We start from the raw sequence: 20,977 nt of genomic DNA on the forward strand, positions 1-20,977 counted from the left end.
CACACACACACAGTGTGTCTTTGTTTCCCTGCAGTAGACCACAGTATCGCTCCCCACCATAATGTAATGAGATTCCCTGCTTGTGTGTATCACCCTGTGTGTCTGTGAATGCGACCCAATTTGAATAATGGTTCCCACTCTCAGTGAGGTCTGCATCTACCCATCTAGCCCCCTGCCTGCCTGCCTGCACTGGGTCTATGCAGCGTGACACAGTGCAGAGTGATTGAGCTCATTCCCCTAAGGCTCCTAATAGCCCCTCTGAGGCCCCAAGCCCAGTTAAAAACAGCTTTCACTTACAGGCCCCAGCCTTAACGCACTGCTCAGGGTTACGCACTCCAAGTTCAGGACACACACACACCACATACTGTATACATACACAAAGACACACACTCACTCACTCATACACACACACAGGAGGAGCCAAGTGTTTCCTACTCCGACAGATAGACAGGGAATTCATTCATAATTAATTCATATTTAAAGGCCCAGTGCAGTCAAAACTAAATGTTTCATGTGTTTTGTATCATATTGAACAACAGCTAATGAAACTAACATTGTAAAAGTGTGCAAAAATGTGATCAGTGTTATTTCCTGATAGTTGCTTGTTGACAGTACAATCTACACAGGACCTTCTAATCAGCCTGTTTGCATGGGCGGGAGTTTCGGCTTGCCTGGTGACAACAGGCGGCAGGTAGCTTAGTGGTTAAGAGCGTTGTGCCCTTGAGCAAGGCACTTAACCCGAATTGCTCCTGTAAGTCGCTCTGGATAAGAGCGTCTGCTAAATGACTAAAATGTAAATGTAACACCAGACGGTAAATTTGTTAATAGGCCAATAACAGCTAGTTTTAAGTTGTCCCCTCCCCACTCAGACCACTCCCAGACAGTCCTATCAAAATACTTGCTTGCGATTTTTTTTTTGTTGCTAAAAAGTAATTTTTGCCGATTTTAATGGAAAACTATTACAGTAAGGTACTTAATTGTAACCCAGAAATGATTTGATATTGATATAAAAACAGCTGTATTGGGCCTTTAAAGGATCTGTTCTGGCTTCACATTCTCCGAAAATACATAATTGATGCGAGAGGGAGGGCGATGTGGTCCAACTCTCGACAACCCGTCTGCTATGCTTCACCACCCAGTGAGGGGTGAGAGCAGCACCCGCCATGTTTCACACACCCCACCCTCCATCTCCCCTGTCCCACTCCTCAGATTGATTGGGTTTATTTATGTTAAGGAGATTTGGCTTTTCAATGTTGAGCAATTTGTTACGTCACACCCCGGATTTTCTCTATGTTGAGCTGTTGGGTACCCACAATGTAGGCTAATTAGCAGACAGACATTGGGGGCTCTATATAGATCCGAACTCCAGATCGTTTAATCAACCTCATCCCTGCTCTCTTTACTCCCCCTCTATCTCTCCATCCCCACTCTCCACTGCCTGTACTGCTGTATGATTTAGTCTACATTGAGACATTAATAAGACGTTAAGTTCTGTCTGTAGAGTAGCTTGTTGGTCTCCATTCTCTAATGGTCTGTAAATGCTTTATTCCTCTCATTCATCTGATCTCTCTCTGATTGTGCTGCTTGTTGCTGAGAAGATCCAGACGATTAGCAGCCCAGTGATCAAACACCCCTTGTCTCTGTCTCATCTGGATCCTCCTCGCCTCTCCTCTTGTCCTCTCCTTTCACCTGTTCCTGGCTAAATTAGAAGACTCCATCAAGAGCTTTGTGATCTCTAAAATACTCAGATTATCCTGTCGGAAAGGAGGAAGACGGAGGAGGAGAGGAGGCGCGATGGGGGGATGAGGAGGAGAAGAGGCGTGATGGGGGGAATGTATTTGCTGTTTACCGTATGGTGAAGGAGGAGTTGGGGGTGTGTACTGTATATACAAAATCCCCAGATTTTGTGTTAAACGCTCTACAACAAAGCTTTCTTAGTGTCCAACAAGCTTTCTCTGCCCTTAACCTTGTTCTGAACACCTCCAAAACAAAAGGTAATGTGGTTTGGTAAGAAGAATGCCCCTCTCCCCACCGGTGTGATTACTACCTCTGAGGGTTTAGAGCTTGAGGTAGTCACCTCATACAAGTACTTGGGAGTATGGCTAGACGGTACACTGTCCTTCTCTCAGCACATATCAAAGTGGCAGGCTAAGGTTAAATCTAGACTTGGTTTCCTCTATCGTAATCGCTTCTCTTTCACCCCAGCTGCCAAACTAACCCTGATTCAGATGACCATCCTACCCATGCTAGATTACGGAAACATAATATATAGATCGGCAGGTAAGGGTGCTCTCGAGCGGATAGATGGTCTTTACCATTCGGCCATCAGATTTGCCACCAATGCTCCTTATAGGACACATCACTGCACTCTATATGCACTCGATAGCTCTGTATACCCGTCGCAAGACCCACTGGTTGATGCTTATTTATAAAACCCTCTTAGGCCTCACTCCCCCCTATCTGAGATACCTACTGCAGCCCTCATCCTCCACATACAACACCCGTTCTGCCAGTCACAATCTGTTAAAGGTCCTGTTAAAGCACACACATCCCTGGGTCGCTCCTCTTTTCAGTTTGCTGCAGCTAGCGACTGGAACGAGCTGCAAAAAACACTCAACTGGACAGTTTTATCTCCATCTCTTCATTCAAAGACTCAATCATGGACACTCTTACTGACAGTTGTGGCTGCTTCGCGTGATGTATTGTTGTCTCTACCTTCTTGCCTTTGTGCTGTTGTCTGTGCCCAATAATGTTTGTACCATGTTTTGTGCTGCTACCATGTTGTGCTGTTGCCATGTTGTGTTGCTACCATATTGTTGTCATGTGTTGCTGCCATGCTATGTTGTTGTCTTAGATCTCTCTTTATGTGGTGTTGTGGTGTCTCTCTTGTCGTGATGAGTGTTTTGTCCTATATTTTTATTTTTAATCCCAGCCCCCGTCCCCGCAGGAGGCCTTTTGCCTTTTGGTAGGCCGTCATTGTAAATAATCATTTATTCTTAAGTGACTTGCCTAGTTAAATAAAGGTTAAATAAAATAAAATAACATGTAGGCACTATGCAATACGCACACAGGGATGTCAGAACAATGCCAATAAAGGTTGAGGGTTTTTATGTAACCTGTTTTGTTGTTGGTTAATTTTGCTTTCACCAATGTGGTTATTCGGGGACAGGAATATTATCTAGGCTAAGCCCAACCCAAGCACTGCATTCTACCACCTCTGGTCTCTTGGCCCTCCCACCCCTACGGTAGGGCAGCTCCCGCTCAGCCCAGTCCAAGCTCTTCTCTGTCCTGGCACCTCAATGGAGGAACCAGCTTCCCCCTGAAGATAGGACAGCAGAGTCCTTGCCCATCTTCCGAAAGCACCTGAAACACTACATCTTCAAAGAGTATCTTAAATAATCCCCCTCCTCACCTCAACAACAACAAAAAAATACAGAAAACACTTTCCTGAACCAACACTTGCACTTGACACTCCCCCTCTTCCAGCTCTGACTTTGCTGATATTGAGGAAAAGTGTACTTACTATGCCTGTGATATGTGATTGTATGCTAATCTATTGCGTAGTTTCACTACACCTTATTACACACTTCACTGACTATGTAGGTGGATCTTATGTCCTTTCTCTCTCCTGGGAATAACCTACTAAATAACTAAGTCTAGAGCCGGTGTGAATCTGGATTTTGTTTCTTTTCGTGCCGTGTTTAATCCTTCTCTCCTTTCTGCTTCTCTCTCTCTCTCTCTCTCTCTCTCTCTCTCTCTCTCTCTCTCTCTCTCTCTCTCTCTCTCTCTCTCTCTCTCTCTCTCTCTCTCTCTCTCTCTCTCTCTCTCTCTCTCTCTCTCTCTCTCTCTCTCTCTCTCTCTCTCTCCCAGGGAGCAGCCCTCTGGACAGCCCCAGAAATTTCTCCCCCAACACGGCAGCACACTTCTCCTTCGTTCCAGCACGCAGGTGAGCCAGGGTGTCAAGGGGCAGGGTTTCCGTTAGGAAAATGTGGCGCTGGACAACGTGACCGGGAAGATTAAAATGTTCCGACCATTTGACAAATTTACCGGACCCATATGCATTGGGTGCGTAACCCATTAGGTTGTCCACCCACGGTGCACCGAATGACAGAAATCACATTTAGGCCTCCCGAGTGGCGCAGCAGTCTAAGGCACTGCATCGCAGTGCTTGAGGCGTCACTACAGACCCGGGTTCGATCCCAGGCTGTGTCGCAGCCGGCCGCGACCGGGAGACCCATGAGGCGGTGCACAATTGGCCCAGCGTTGTCCGGTTTAGGGGAGGATTTGGCCGGCAGGGATGTTTTTGTCCCATCGTGCTCTAGCGACTCCTTGTGGCGGGCCGGGCGCATGCACGCTGACTTTGGTCGCCAGTTGTACAATGTTTCCTCCAACAAATTGGGGAGGCTGGCTTCCGGGTTAAGCGTGCAGTGTGGCTTGGCAGGGTCGTGTTTCGGAGGACGCGTGGCTCTCGACCTTCGCCTCTCCCGAGTCTGTATGGGAGTTGCAGCGATGGGACAAGACTGTAACTACCAATTGGATATCATGAAAAAGGGTTAAAATAACAATATGGTAATTGATTATGGTAATTTATCTTGTGTAATAATGAAGCAGCCAATAAAACATTTTCAAACATTAGCCAAAATGCAATTCGCAGGAAAACACCATTCTTAAAAGCGCACCTGATGCGGGCGGTTCCATAAAATGTGACATATAAGAAAATCTCAGAAACGTAGAAAGAGGGGGAATCTAAAGATGCAACAACTAGGATGGGTTACTAATATGACTAGGATTGTGTCTTTGGCTTCTGGACAACAAAATAAAGTTCTTATGAAAACCAATAGAACAGGAGAGAAATGCTGGTTTCAATGGCATATGAGGAAGTCTTTATAAAATAATTGACTCAACGTTTCTATGGTTGGATTTTGCCTAGGCTACTTTGAAGCAAGGTAAGACATGCCTAATAATATGAAGTAAAAGGTTCAGGTTTCAAACAATTAAGGACATGTTTTCAAAATGCCTACTGCCTCCAGCTCACATTACAAAATGGTGGGTGAAGCGCTGATAGCCTGCCTACCGTTGCCTACGCATTTGAATTGGAGGCGCGCTTCAATTACCAGTTGAGAAATAAAAATAGTAGCTCTTTTAATTGTGGCCATCAAAACTGTATTAACACGCAATTGTGTTTAGAATTGTTGCGCAATGACTGGGCTTATAAAAGCACATAGTTCTAGCACTGTCTGCAGGTGATATTCCGCTCAAAATAGGCTCTGTATGCTGTGTGATAAATAAGATACATGATGACTAACGAAAATACACACATTAATTCCAATACATTATGCAAATTAACCTATAGACCGATAAGCATGACAGTCAAATGTATTTCCATCGACTGGTATTTCCATCAGTTAATAAAAAGCATTATTTTGCAATGGGATTGTTTTTGCTGCCGGTCAATTCGGCCTGCAACAATTGTATTTATTGGATTATTGGCCAAAAGCCGACAATTACCAGCTAACGGAAAACCTGGTCAGGGGTTAGCTCACCGGGCTCAAAGGACTTAATATTTCTGATGGTGATCGTCTTATGTCTTTATAGTTATGCTAGGAGAAGGGATTATTACCTCATTCTATCATTTGAGCCATACTGCTGATTGACAGTCACCTGCACCCAACGGCAGAGCCAGTTTCCCCAAGCCCAGCTCCAGTTCAATAGTTCACAGCAGAAACTCTGAAGAGTGGAGCCCAAATGGATGCCATTCATCCTCCAGAGTTTAGCCTTAAATTCCAATCCCTCCCATGGCTAATACTCACAGCACCTCTGTGCTCCCCTTTAAATGATAATTGAAAGTCTGGCTAATCAAGCCCATATCATCGGAATGGTTGAAGCCTGGTTGAATATCATCTTATCTGTCACAGGCTTTGACTAGGAAGTGTAGTTACAGAACTAGAGATAGAGAGCCTGTGTGGAGTTAAGCACAACTCAAGATTAAAATTATAAATTAGGTTCATAAGTCGTTCTACACGAGGGGAGAGATATGCCATGTGCTGGTATGATGGTCTTCTGTATGGAAGAAGATTACACTTCTTCTGCCCTGAACCTCAATAAATCAGGTGAGACAGAAGAATGAACCTGAAGCAACAGTGCCACCCAATGGGGAAGTGTGATAATGCAGGATGAGATCTGCAAAGAAATTGTTCTGCAGTGCTCATCACAAGAACACATGTAGCGCTAACACTATCCTCTCTCCCACACAGTCACGGGCACAGGGTTGACAGGTAACTTCTCACCTTTAACCTTTCACCTCCACCCCCTCACCTTCTTTTCTATCCCCTGTCCTCTGCCCTGAATGGAAACACCAAGCCCTTATCCACAAAGCATCTCAGAGACTGAGTGCTGATCATTTTGTTGTGTTACAAAGTGGGATTCAAATGGATTTAATATTCCTTTTTTTTATCAACGATTTACACAAAATACTCTAATGTCAAAGTGGAAGAAAAAAAATATAATAATAATAAATTAATGGAAAATAAAACACTAATATATCTTGATTAGATAAGTATTCAACTCCCTGAGTCAATACATGTTAGAATCACTTTTGGCAGCGATTACAGCTGTGGGTCTTCCTGGGTAAGTCTCTAAGAGCTTTGCCTGGATTGTCCTATATTTGCCCATTATTCTTAAAATAATTATTCAATCTCTGTCAAATTGATTGTTGATCATTGCTAGACAGCCATTTTCAAGTCTTGCCATTGATTTTCAAGCCGATATAGGTCAAAACTGTAACTAGGCCACATTTAGGAACATTCAATGTCATCTTGGTAAGCAACTCCAGTGTATATTTGGCCTTGTGTTTTAGGTTATTGTCCTGCTGAAAGGTGGATTTGTCTCCCAGTGTCTGTTGGAAAGCAGACTGAACCAGGTTTTCCTAAAGGATTTTGCCTGTGGTTAGCTCTATTCCGTTTATTTTTATCCAAAAAAACTCCCTAGTCCTTGCCAGTGACAAGCATACTTATAACATGATACAGCCACAACCATGCTTGAAAATATGAAGAGTTGTAACGATCCCGGCAGTCTGAGTCGGGTCCTGTCTGGTGACTAGTTTTTCTGTTCGTGATCTCCAGTTTCCCGAGGGTTCGGGAACGCTCCGGGGAGCTCTCTTGATTTCCGCACCTGCATCCCATCAGCAATCTGCACACCTGGTCCTGATCATCACCCTTCTTAGGCTCTGGCCTAACATCCAGTTCCTGCCGGATCGTTAGCCATGAACAGTAGGTTTACCAGAGTATCAGTCTTTGAGCCTAGCGTTAGTTTTGTTGTTTTTGCACCGTGTTGGTTTGTTGCTTACTTACCCCCGTTTTGTTCCATCTGCAGTCACCCGTCCGGAACCTTCATCCAACCTCTGCCTGGTGGTCGGCGGCTGCCGACCCAGGATGGGATCAACCACTGCACCCCCAACAACTAATCAACGCCGCCCGCTCTGTTCCCCGGATTATTCAGCATCACTCTTGAATTTGTAATAAACACTCACCTTCGTTTCAACTTACCTTGTCCTGGTCTGCTTCTGGGTTCTGGCTTAGCAACTCGTGACAGAACGATCCGGCCAGTAATGAACCCAGCGGACCTGGACTCTGTTCGCCATGCCATTACCCATCAGGAGAAGATGTTGGGCCATCATAGCACGGTACTACAGGAGATCGCGTTGTCAGTTCGGAACCTTTCTACCGGTCTGACGGAGGTCCAGAACCAACGCAAGTTTCCGGTGGAGGATCCACTACCGGTTTCACCCATCTCGCCTGCCGCTTCTGGAGCTGTGTCCTTCCGTGAGCCCGAGGTTCCGACGCCGGATAGATATGAGGGGGAGCTGGGAAGATGCCGTTCCTTCCTTATGCAGTGTGGATTAGTGTTCGATCTACAGCCCTACTCTTATGCCACAGACAAGGCTAGGATAGCCTTTGTGATTGCGTTGCTGCGTGGTCGAGCGCTGGAGTGGGCTTCAGCCGTTTGGGAACGACAAGACCCCTGCATGGCTTCATACCAGGGGTTCACGGCCGAGATGAGGAAGCTCTTCGACCATTCCGTCCGAGGGAGGGACGCAGCTAGGCGCCTGTTTTCGCTTCACCAAGGAACTCGCAGCGTGGCCGACTTCGTGATCGAGTTCAAGACGTTGGCTGTGGAGAGTGGGTGGAACGAGGAGTCTCTGCAAGCGGCCTTTTACCAGGGTCTGTCGGAGCAGCTCAAGGATGAGTTGATCTCCTATCCGGAGCCTAGTGACCTGGACAGCTTGGTAGCCTTGTCTATTCGGGTGGATAATCGAGTCCGAGAGCGAAGGAGGGAGAAGCAATGGGGTCCGTCCAATCGATCAGCTTCTCAGTTCCCAGTCGGGTCGGGTGGTGGACCAGAACACGTCGATCATTCTCCACCACAAAGGATTAGTGGAGAGGTCCTCTCTCCCGATTCTGAACCCATGCAAGTGGGGCGGCACGGGTTAACCAAGGAGGAGCGTCAACATAGACGTAAGACCAACTGCTGCCTCTACTGTGGTAGCTCGGGACATTACATCTCCACTTGTTCCCGGCGGTCGTCAAACTGCCCGGCTCGCTAAAGTTGGGAGGACTTTTAGCGAGCCAGTTTCAACCTCTCAGTACCTCTGTCAGACCCCGTTTCCCGGCTACCCTTGTGAACAGGAATCAGAGCTTAGCGATTAACGCTTTTATCGATTCAGGTGCCGGTGGAAGCTTTCTTGATGCCGAAGTTGGTGGAACAGCTGGGGCTTTCCAAGGAGCAATTGCCGGAAGCCATTGAAGCGACCACTCTGAACGGCAGTAGTCTGGCACGTATCACGATGAGGACTGAACCGGTTAAGATGCGGTTGTCGGGGAATCATTCTGAGATGATTTCATTCTTCATTCTGCCGCCTTCCCATGTTCCTCTGGTCCTTGGATACCCCTGGCTGAAGGAACACAATCCCACGTTCGATTGGGTGACGGGCAAGGTAACGAGTTGGAGCCTTGATTGTCATGCTAACTGTCTCAAGACTGCCTGCCCCCATTCGGTTCCCAGTCAGGTGATTGAGGCTAAACCCCAAGATTTGTCCCTGGTTCCCGAGACATATCACGATTTGGGGGAAGTTTTCAGTAAGCAGAAGGCTCTGTCACTCCCTCCCCACCGACCATATGATTGTGCCATCAACCGGTTCTACCCCAAGGGAAGGTTATACAGTATCTCCCGACCTGAACGTGAGGCGTTGGAGACCTACATCAAGGAGTCCCTAGCTGCTGGTCTCGTTCGTCCCTCGTCATCACCCCTGGGGGCAGGATTCTTCTTTGTGGGTAAGAAGGATGGCTCTCTTCGACCGTGTATTGATTATCGGGGGTTGAATGACATCACGGTCAAGAACAAGTATCCCCTGCCCTTGATGAGTTCTGCCTTCGACTCCTTACAGGGTGCTACGGTGTTCACCAAGCTAGACCTACGCAATGCGTATCACATGGTCCGGATCAGAGAGGGGGACGAGTGGTTGACGGGTTTCAATACACCGATGGGTCACTTCGAGTATCAGGTGATGCCGTTTGGACTGACCAATGCTCCAGCGGTATTCCAGAGTATGGTGAACGACGTCCTGAGAGATATGATCGGTCTCTTTGTGTTTGTTTACCTGGATGACATTCTGATCTTCTCGAAGGAACCTTCCGACCACGTCCAGCATGTCCGGCAGGTTCTGCAGCGATTGTTGGAGAATCGCCTGTTCGTGAAGGCCGAGAAGTGCGAGTTTCACGCCCACACGACATCCTTTCTCGGGTACATCATCTCCAGGGGAGAGATTAGGATGGACCAGGAGAAGGTTAGAGCGGTTCTGGAATGGGCCCAGCCCGGTACGAGATTGCAGCTCCAGAGATTTTTGGGGTTTGCGAATTTCTACCGCAGATTCATCCGGGATTACAGCCGTGTGGCCGCTCCGTTAACTGCCTTGACTTCCAGTATCAGGACCTTCAAGTGGAATCCGGAGGCGGATCGAGCGTTTCTGGATTTGAAGAGGCGATTCACCAACGCACCGATTCTCTCTCAACCGGACACGGCCCGTCAGTTCGTCGTTGAAGTGGAGCGCGTCTGATGTGGGAGTTGGCGCCATCCTGTCGCAGCGATGCTCCACGGACAGTAAACTCCATCCCTGCGCCTACTACTCTCGTCGCCTTTCGCCTGCGGAGAGGAATTACGATGTGGGTAACCGGGAGCTTCTCGCGGTGAAACTTGCCTTGGAGGAGTGGCGCCACTGGTTGGAGGGGGCGGAGCAACCGTTTATTGTCTGGACTGACCACAAGAATCTTGCTTACGTGCAATCGGCTAAACGTCTCAACTCCCGTCAGGCCAGGTGGGCGTTGTTTTTCGGACGATTCAAGTTTTCCCTGACGTTCCGACCTGGATCTAAGAACGGCAAGGCGGACGCCTTGTCCCGGATGTTCTCCAAGACGGAGGAGAGTGGGTCCAAGACCGAGACAATTCTCCCCGGAACTGCGTCGTGGGAGCAGTTATGTGGAAGATTGAGGAGGAGGTGCTGGCGGCCCTTCGGACTCAGCCCGGTCCCGGTAACGGTCCACCCGGTCGGTTGTTTGTGCCTGAGTCGGTTCGTCCTGCTGTCCTCAAATGGTCCCACGCCAGCAAGATGGCTTGTCACCCTGGCGTGGCTCGGACAATGGCGTTTCTTCGCAGACGCTTTTTGGTGGCCTGCCATGGCCGAGGATACTCGGGGTTTTGTTGCTGCCTGTCCAGTGTGTGCGCAGAATAAGAGTACCAATCGGCCCAGCTCTGGACTACTTCACCCCCCTTCCTATTCCCCGGCGACCATGGTCGCATCTGGCCCTGGACTTCGTCACTGGGTTGCCCGCTTCTGAGGGGAACACGGTCGTTCTGACTATCGTGGACAGATTCAGCAAGTTCGCCCACTTTGTGCCAATTGCCAAGCTTTCCTCTGCCTCGGAGACGTCCGAGATCCTGGTTAGGGAGGTTTTCAGGGTCCACGGTTTGCCCAGTGATATCGTTTCCGACCGTGGCCCTCAGTTTACCTCTGCTGTCTGGAAGTCCTTCTGTTTGGCCATTGGAGCTACAGTCAGTCTCACATCTGGTTTTCACCCCCAATCCAATGGTCAGGCGGAGAGAGCCAACCAGAAGATGGAATCCACGCTACGCTGTCTGGTCTCTTCCAACCCCACCTCCTGGGTCTCTCAGTTGCCTTGGGTTGAGTATGCCCACAATACTCTCCCCTACATCTGCCACTGGGATGTCTCCCTTCCAGTGCCTGTATGGCTACCAACCTCCCCTGTTCCCTTCTCAGGAGAAGGAGCTCTCAGTGCCTTCTGTTCAGGCCCATATTCGCTCGTTGCCACCGGACCTGGCATCGGGCCAGAAAGGCACTCCTTAGAGTTTCGGACCGGTATCAGCTCCAGGCGAATCGTCGCCGGATCCCCGCTCCCACCTATACCATCGGAGATAGGGTTTGGTTGGCCACACGGGATCTTCCGTTACGGACTGAGTCTAGGGAAGTTGTTACCGAAGTTCATTGGTCCGTTTGTGGTGGAGAAGGTGATCAATCCAGTGGCAGTTCGACTCAAACTACCGAGGACGCTCAGAGTCCATCCCACCTTTCATGTCTCCTGCCTCAAGCCTGTCTTCCTCAGTCCTCTGTTGCCTCCTCCGCCTCCTCCTCCTCCTCCTCGGATGATCGGAGGTGGTCCTGCCTACACGGTGCGTCGCATCATGGATTCCAGACGGCGGGGCCGGGGTTTCCAGTATCTCGTGGACTGGGAGGGGTATGGTCCTGAAGAGAGGAGTTGGATTCCGCGGCGACAGGTCCTAGATGCTGACCTCATCAGTGACTTCTACCGCCTCCATCCTGGCGCTCCGGGAGTCCGCCCGGTGGCGTTCGTCGGAGGGGGGGTACTGTAACGATCCCGGCAGTCTGAGTCGGGTCCTGTCTGGTGACTAGTTTTTCTGTTCGTGATCTCCAGTTTCCCGAGGGTTCGGGAACGCTCCGGGGAGCTCTCTTGATTTCCGCACCTGCATCCCATCAGCAATCTGCACACCTGGTCCTGATCATCACCCTTCTTAGGCTCTGGCCTAACATCCAGTTCCTGCCGGATCGTTAGCCATGAACAGTAGGTTTACCAGAGTATCAGTCTTTGAGCCTAGCGTTAGTTTTGTTGTTTTTGCACCGTGTTGGTTTGTTGCTTACTTACCCCCGTTTTGTTCCATCTGCAGTCACCCGTCCGGAACCTTCATCCAACCTCTGCCTGGTGGTCGGCGGCTGCCGACCCAGGATGGGATCAACCACTGCACCCCCAACAACTAATCAACGCCGCCCGCTCTGTTCCCCGGATTATTCAGCATCACTCTTGAATTTGTAATAAACACTCACCTTCGTTTCAACTTACCTTGTCCTGGTCTGCTTCTGGGTTCTGGCTTAGCAACTCGTGACAAGAGTGGTACTCAGTGATGTGTTGTGTTGGATTTGCCCCAAACATAATGCTTTGTATTCAGGACAAAAAGTTAATTTCTTTGCCACATGTTTTTTGCAGTATTACTTTAGTGCCTTATTGCAAACAGGGTGCATGTTTTGTCTGTACAGTGTATTATGTTAGTATTGTGGAGTAACTACAATGTTGTTGATCCATCCTCAGTTATCTGCCATCACAACCATTAAACTCTATAACTGTTTTAAAGTCACCATTGGCCTCGGTTTCCATCTAAAGTGTAATTAATAACTGCACCATGCTCAAAGATTTATTCAATGTATATTTTATAATTTGTCTACCCATCTACCAATAGTTACCCTTCTTTGCGAACCATTGGAAAACCTCCCTGGTCTTTGTGCTTGAAATTCACTGCTCGACTGAGAGACCTTAAAGATAATTGTATGTGTAGGGTACAGAGATGGGGTAGTCATTTAAAAATGATGTTAAACACTAGAGTGAGTCCATGCAACTTATTATGTGACTTGTTAAGCACATTTTTACTGCTGAACTTATTTAGGTTTGCCATAATAAAAGGGTTGAATACTTATTGACTCAAGACATTTCAGCTTTTCATTTTTAATGAATTTGTAAAAAATTTAAAACATAATTCCATTTGTGATGCATCAGTCCCTATAGAAGTTTGGCCATCCCAAACCTGCATGGACCTGCCCTATAACCAAGACTGTACTCCCTCCTGCAGATCATATTAATTTCCATGTTGTGTTCTTGGCAGAAGGTGTGTGTGTGTGTGTGTGTGTGTGTGTGTGTGTGTGTGTGTGTGTGTGTGTGTGTGTGTGTGTGTGTGTGTGTGTGTGTGTTGGCTTGTGTCAGTGTGTGTGTGTTTGCTTGCATGTGTTTGTGTTTGCAGACTTTGTGTCTGCAGTGTTTGAGTTCTCACAGACATCTAGCTCGGAGAAGCACCACTTTGGTACCATGGCTCCATCGAACCTTTCATAGTTAACCCAGGAACTTGTGTCTAACATTAACCCTTTCCATCCTCTCTGCTTCCCTCCCTCTTTCTCTCTATGTCTTTCTCTCTCTCTGTTTCCCTCCATTTCTCTCTCCTTCTCAGGACGGATGGCAGGCGCTGGTCTCTGGCATCATTGCCCTCCTCTGGATATGGCACCAACACTCCCAGCTCCACTGTCTCGGTGAGTGTGTGTGCGCGTCAAGGTTATTATAGTAAACAAAAACTGAAACGAAAACGAATCATGAAAAAACGATTTTGTAAACCGAGGGGGGGGGGGGGGCTAAAGCAACTGACTGTAGACAGAAAAACCAGGAGGGAAGTCGGGGGAGCTGTATCTGCGACAGCCGAAAGTCAGACGCTCAGGTGGTTTTCCAACTGCAATTCTCAGATTTTGTGGACCCCAGGAAGAGTAGCTGCTGCTTTCACAACAGCTAATGGGGATCCTAATAAAATACCAATACCAGATCAAAATGGCAGTGTTGCCATTGTTTATAAAATGTTTTCTTTCTAATGTCAAAATAAACATGTATCTAACCCCCATATCACACACTCACAAACTGAAATCATAATTTAATATTATGTGTGTACATTGTACAAAATTAGTGAGAGAGAGAGAGCCTCAAACATCACATTTATTTGTACACTCAGTGGCCAGTTTATTAAGTACACCACCCCGTGGATTGCTATATAAAGTAGGCACACAGGCATCGAGGCATTCAGTTACTGTTCGATTGAGCGTTAGAATGGGCAAAGCAAGTGACCTAAGCGACTTTGAGTATGGAATGATCGTCGGTGCCAGGCGCGCTGGTTCTAGTTTCTCTGAAAGGGATGGCCTCCTGGGCATTTCACGCACAACAGTGTCTAGGGTTTACCGAGAATGGTACGAAAAAAAAAAAAACATGCAGTCCTGTCCCTTGATACCAACTGAGCAACATTTCCATGCCCTGAAGAATTCAGGCTGTTCTGGAGGCAAAGGGGGGTCCGACCCGATACTAGATGGGTTTACCTAATAAACTGGCCACTTAGTGTGTAGCCACTGTATACATAAATTGACTCAAATTGTTTCCTGTTTCAGTCATGTCTTTGGTCACGTTCGCATGGGTCAAACAAAAACAAACACCCTAATGATTGGTTGACAACAGAGCCTCCCACAATGCAGGTGATGGCTGCAGGATGAAGCTGGTGAAGAGCAACTGCAGAAACTTGCAGTCAAAACTTCATGACGTTTGATCACGATTTTTGTAAAGTTCATGCAGTTGGCATATAGGCACAAGTCATATAGGCACAATTCTTATCCCCATTATGCATGCAACACATTTTGAAAGGCGTCGACCAACAATGTTCACCGACTTGACAAAAGTGATCCGCGTTAAAGTGGCTATTGAGATGAGCACGATGCAAGATTTTGCTCTCACACAGTCACACAAAGTATTTGTGCATGTGTACGGGTGCGCTTCACGCTGCTACAACTGGTAGCTACGGGACCAAAACAGCTGAGAAGTTTAACCTCTCGCTTCAACGCTACTGTTTACTTCGTGCATCTACGCCATCTTGCTGAGTCTACCTAACCTAACCTAACCTATGACCCATCACCTTATGCATTACTGCCCACAGTGGCAATAAGTGACATCCACAAAAACACATAGGCTACTCTCTGTCCCTAACACTTAAACTAAAACTAAATAATATACATATCAAATAGAAATGTTTTGATAAATCTAGTAAAGTGGTTCTGAAAACTAACTGAAAGTAAAAATCCTAAAACTACAGTGCATTCAGAAAGTATTCAGACCCCTTGACTTTTTCCACATTTTGTTACGTTACAGCGTTATTCAAAAATTTATAAAATTGTTTTTTTCCCCTCGTCAATCTACACATAAAACCCCATAATGACAAAGCAAAAACAGGGTTTTCGATTTTTTTGCAAAAACAATAAAATACAATAAAATGAAATACCACATTTACATAAGTATTCAGACCCTTTACTCAGTATTTATTGAAGCACCTTTGGCAGCGGTTACAGCCTCGGGTATTCTTGGGTAAGACGCTACAAGCTTGGCACACCTGTATTTGGCGACTTTCTCCCATTCTTCTCTGCAGATCCTCTCAAGCTCTGTCAGGTTGGATAGGGAGTGTCGCTGCATAGCTATTTTCAGGTCTCTCCAAGAGATGTTAGATCGGGTTCAAGTCCAGGCTCTGACTGGGCCACTCAAGGACATTCAGAGACTTGTCCCAAAGCCACTCCTGCGTTTTCTTGGCTGTGTGCTTAGGGTTGTTGTCCTGTTGGAAGGTGAACCTTCGCCCCAGTCTGAGGTCCTAAGCACTCTGGAGAAGGTTTTCATCAAGGATCTCTCTGTACTTTGCGCCGTTCATCTTTCCCTCGATCCTGACTAGTCTCTCAGTCCCTGCCACTGAAAAACATCCTCACAGCATGATGCTGCCACCACCATGCTTCACCATTTCAATATTGGTTTCATCAGACAAGATCATCTTATTTGTCATGGTCTGAGAGTCCTTTAGGTGCATTCTGGCAAACTCCAAGCAGGCTGTCATGTGCCTTTTACTGAGGAGTGGCTTCTGTCTGGCCACTCTACCATAAAGGCCTGATTGGTGGAGTGCTGCAGAGATGGTTGTCCTTCTGGAAGGTTCTCCCATCTCCACAGAGGAACTCTGGAGCTCTGTCAGAGTGACCGTTGGGTTCTTGGTCACCTCCCTGACCAAGGCCCTTCTCCCCCGATTGCTCAGTTTGGCTGAGCGGCCAGCTCTAGGAAGAGTCTTGGTGGTTCCAAACTTCTTCCATTTAAGAATGATGGAGGCCACTGTGTTCTTGGGGACCTTCAATGCTGCAGAATTTTTTTGGTACTGTTCCCATATCTGTGCCTCAACACAATCCTGTCTCGGAACTCTACGGACAATTCCTTCGACCTCATGGCTTGGTTTTTGCTCTGACATGCACTGTCAACTGTGGGAGCTTATATAGACAGGTGTGTGCCTTTCCAAATCATGTCCAATCAATTGAATTTACCACAGGTGGACTCCAATCAAGTTGTAGAAACATCTCAATGGAAACAGGATGCACCTGAGTTCAATTTCGAGTCGCATAGCAAAGGGTCTGAATACTTATGTAAATAAGGTATTTCTGTTTTTTATTTTATATATTTTTTTATAAAAACCTGTTTTTGCTTTGTCATGTTTTTTTTGTGTGTGTAGATTGATGAGGACTTTTTAGAATAAGGCTGTTACGTAACAAAATGTGGAAAAAGTAAAGGGGTCTGAATACTTTCCGAATGCACTGTATAATAACCTTGGTGTGTGTGTGTGCATGTGTACAGTATGTTTTTTGTGTGTGTATCCCAGAAGAACCTCACTCACACCATTCCTAGTACAGTACATATCATCCCTCTGGTGCAGCATCAGCCCTGCAGCAAACCCTGCCTGAGCATACCCGTATATGTGACATCTAGCTAGTGTATCAGGATCTGCAAGATCCCTCCCTCCCTCCTTCCCTCCTAGCTAGTCCCCTAGAATCCACCCCTCTCTCCTTCCCTCCTAGCTAGTCCCCTAGAATCCACCCCTCTCTCCTTCCCTCCTAGCTAGTCCCCTAGAGTGTGTGTGCTGCTGTAGCATGAGGATGCAGCTTGCTTCAAAGAGCTAACTCTTAACTTTTATTCTCGGTGGTAATCTCACTGTTAGTCTTACTTTTAGTCTCACTGTTAGTCTTCCTCGTGTTCAAATCAAATCAAATCAAATGTTATTGGTCACATGCGCCGAATACAACAGGTGCAGACATTACAGTGAAATGCTTACTTACAGCCCTTAACCAACAGTGCATTTATTTTAAACAAAAAAAGTAAGAATAAAACAACAACAAAAAAAGTGTTGAGAAAAAAAGAGCAGAAGTAAAATAAAGTGACAGTAGGGAGGCTATATATACAGTAAGATAAAGTGACAGTAGGGAGGCTATATATACAGGGGGGGTACCGTTGCAGAGTCAATGTGCGGGGCACCCGGCTAGTTGAGGTAGTTGAGGTAATATGTACATGTGGGTAGAGTTAAAGTGACTATGCATAAATACTTAACAGAGTAGCAGCAGCGTAAAAAGGATGGGGTGGGGGGGGCAGTGCAAATAGTCCGGGTAGCCATGATTAGCTGTTCAGGAGTCTTATGGCTTGGGGGTAGAAGCTGTTGAGAAGTCTTTTGGACCTAGACTTGGCACTCCGGTACCGCTTGCCGTGCGGTAGCAGAGAGAACAGTCTATGACTAGGGTGGCTGGAGTCTTTGACAATTTTGAGGGCCTTCCTCTGACACCGCCTGGTATAGAGGTCCTGGATGGCAGGGAGCTTTGCCCCAGTGATGTACTGGGCCGTACGCACTACCCTCTGTAGTGCCTTGCGGTCAGAGGCCAAGCAGTTGCCATACCAGGCGGTGATGCAACTAGTCAGGATGCTCTCGATGGTGCAGCTGTAGAATTTTTTGAGGATCTGAGGACCCATGCCAAATCTTTTTAGTCTCCTGAGGGGGAATAGGCTTTGTCGTGCCCTCTTCACGACTGTCTTGGTGTGTTTGGACCATGATAGTTCGTTGGTGATGTGGACACCAAGGAACTTGAAGCTCTCAACCTGTTCCACTACAGCCCCGTCGATGAGAATGGGGGCGTGCTCAGTCCTCTTTTTTTTTCCTGTAGTCCACAATCATCTCCTTTGTCTTGGTCACGTTGAGGGAGAGGTTGTTGTCCTGGCACCACACGGCCAGATCTCTGACCTCCTCCCTATAGGCTGTCTCATCGTTGTCGGTGATCAGGCCTACCACTGTTGTGTCGTCGGCAAACTTAATGATGGTGTTGGAGTCGTGCCTGGCCATGCAGTCATGGGTGAACAGAGAGTACAGGAGGGGACTGAGCACGCACCCCTGAGGGGCCCCCGTGTTGAGGATCAGTGTGGCAGATGTGTTGTTACCTACCCTTACCACCTGGGGGGCGGCCCGTCAGGAAGTCCAGGATCCAGTTGCAGAGGGAGGTGTTTAGTCCCAGGATCCTTAGCTTAGTGATGAGCTTAGAGGGCACTATGGTGTTGAATGCTGAGCTGTAGTCAATGAATAGCATTCTCACGTAGGTGTTCCTCTTGTCCAGGTGGGAAAGGGCAGTGTGGAGTGCGATAGAGATTGCATCATCTGTGGATCTGTTGGGGCGGTATGCAAATTGGAGTGGGTCTAGGGTTTCTGGGATTATGCTGTTGATGTGAGCCATGACCAGTCTTTCAAAGCACTTCATGGCTACAGACATCAGTGCTACGGGTCGGTAGTCATTTAGGCAGGTTATCTTAGAGTTCTTGGGCACGGGGACTATGGTGGTCTGCTTGAAACATGTTGGTATTACAGACTTAGTCAGGGACATGTTGAAAATGTCAGTGAAGACACTTGCCAGTTGGTCAGCACATGCTCGGAGTACACGTCCTGGTAATCCGTCTGGCCCTGCGGCCTTGTGAATGTTGACCTGCTTAAAAGTCTTACTCACATCGGCTACGGAGAGCGTGATCACATAGTCGTCCAGAACAGCTGGTGCTCTCATGCATGCTTCAGTGTTGCTTGTCTCGAAGCGAGCATAGAAGTGGTTTAGCTCGTCTGGTAGGCTTGTGTCACTGGGCAGCTCGCGGCTGTGCTTCCCTTTGTAGTCTGTAATAGTTTTCAAGCCCTGCCACATCCGACGAGCGTCAGAGCCAGTGTAGTATGATTCAATCTTAGACCTGTATTGACTCTTTGCCTGTTTGATGGTTCGTCGGAGGTCATAGCGGGATTTCTTATAAGCGTCCGGGTTAGAGTCCCGTTCCTTGAAAGCGGCAGCTCTACCCTTTAGCTCAGTGCGGATGTTTCCTGTAATCCATGGCTTCTGGTTGGGGTATGTACGTACGAGTGTTAACGAGAAGCCTGAGAAGGCGTTCTGCTTAGGGCTGTTGCGGTGACCGTTTTACCGCCACACCGGCGGTCACGAGTCATGAAGGCAGTCAAATTCCACGTTACCGTTTAGTCACGGTAACTAAGGCTTCTCCTAGCTCTGATGCTGCTGATGGTCATTAGTAGCCTACCAAACTTGCTAACTGCCTGGTACTCAGCACTCTATTGTCCCTCTAATCACTCTGACATCAATGCAAATGCAAGGTTCAAAAATCTTATCAAACACTTTGTGAGAGCCCATGAGCTCATGTTGCGCAATATTTCTATAGGCTATGCAATTGCTCAAGAAAACAGAGCGATGGCATCAGCTTTCTATAGGATCCCATCAGCTTTCTATAGGCTAGGCCTACTATATTTATTTATCATCTTTCATAATATTAAGCACATTGCTTATCTTTACAACAGGAGTATAGCCTACCTGGCTGGCATGAAAATGAACCACGGGAAAAGCGTCCTCCATTCGCTGTTGAAGTGCATAGATGACATGTATTTTTTCCCCCTGCCCCTATTCCGACAGGTGCATGATAAAGGTCCATTCTAAATCAAAACAAATGTCACACATATATTATTTAGTGTATGTAAAGACAAGATTAAATCAAGAATAGTCTGATGGGTGACAATATTAGCCTATCACTTGTGAATTATATATCATCTCTTGTGAATCATGCCCAGCATAAGAAACTGCCTTTTTTTTTTGGCGACTTTTTTTAATCATAGTCACACACCTCATGTAGCCTAGCCCATAGGCCTATATGTTTTGATAAGGTTTGTATCACAACTAAAGTGGCCAAATAACTTCTTAAAATAGAGCACATTAATCCGCTTTACAGGGTGTTTAGAGCCTAACTGGCATACATAAACAGCGTGTGAGTTTCAAGTTTGGGGAAGATAATTTTCACCATAAAAATACACCTTTATAATAAAAGCATTACATGCATAATCGCATTTGCGGTCACTTTTGAGAATGGTGCTTTCCTGCTAATAGAACATTCGCGCTTATAGCCTACTGCCGTGTGAGCATTGCTGCACTTATAATGTGAAGAAATAGCCTAATAGTTTATTAACACTTTAAGCTAACCGTTCTGATCTGTTGCGTCAGCCACATTGCGTAAAAAATGTTTTTTGATGCTAGTGGTTGTATTAATTTGGGATCGCATCCCACAACTGTCCAAGACTATGTTTGGAATATTTATTTCTCGCACACAATAGAATATGTTGACTTTTGTACTATGGGGGATAGTAGATTGACATAGGCTAGTGTTTTTGCTGTTCGTTAGGCATACTCATCTTGTTGGCTGACGAAAAGTACATGTGGACAGTTCTTCCAATATCTTCAATATTTACCTTGGAATTGGATAAGGACTCGCGCAGTTGCATCCCCGATGTGTCTGTCTTCACTTGTAGCCGTTGAGAAAGACCCGATCAGGTGATGGAGAGCCATGCGAGTGAGAGGTGCTTAGGGGCGCGCAGCACTCAGGGCCAAGGGAACAATGGCCACTGGCCGCAAAAGGCATGGATTCTTTTAGGGTGCATTACGGCCACAAAGGGGATA

At 47.1% G+C, this 20,977-nt stretch overlaps 1 protein-coding gene across 3 annotated transcripts in view; it reads left to right on the plus strand.

The window, feature by feature from the left end:
- Positions 1 to 20,977, plus strand: part of LOC121540426 (microtubule-associated serine/threonine-protein kinase 2-like) — a 166,115-nt gene that overhangs the window by 99,118 nt on the left and 46,020 nt on the right. For all 3 annotated transcript variants that reach the window (XM_041849287.2, XM_045207755.1, XM_045207756.1), the window contains 2 exons: positions 3,871 to 3,946; positions 13,579 to 13,657. In XM_041849287.2, the coding sequence (XP_041705221.2) occupies positions 3,871 to 3,946; positions 13,579 to 13,657 (155 nt within the window). The remainder of the gene's footprint in view (positions 1 to 3,870; positions 3,947 to 13,578; positions 13,658 to 20,977) is intronic.

This window comes from Coregonus clupeaformis, chromosome 26 (genome assembly GCF_020615455.1).
Source record: "Coregonus clupeaformis isolate EN_2021a chromosome 26, ASM2061545v1, whole genome shotgun sequence".
Lineage (NCBI taxonomy): Eukaryota > Metazoa > Chordata > Actinopteri > Salmoniformes > Salmonidae > Coregonus > Coregonus clupeaformis.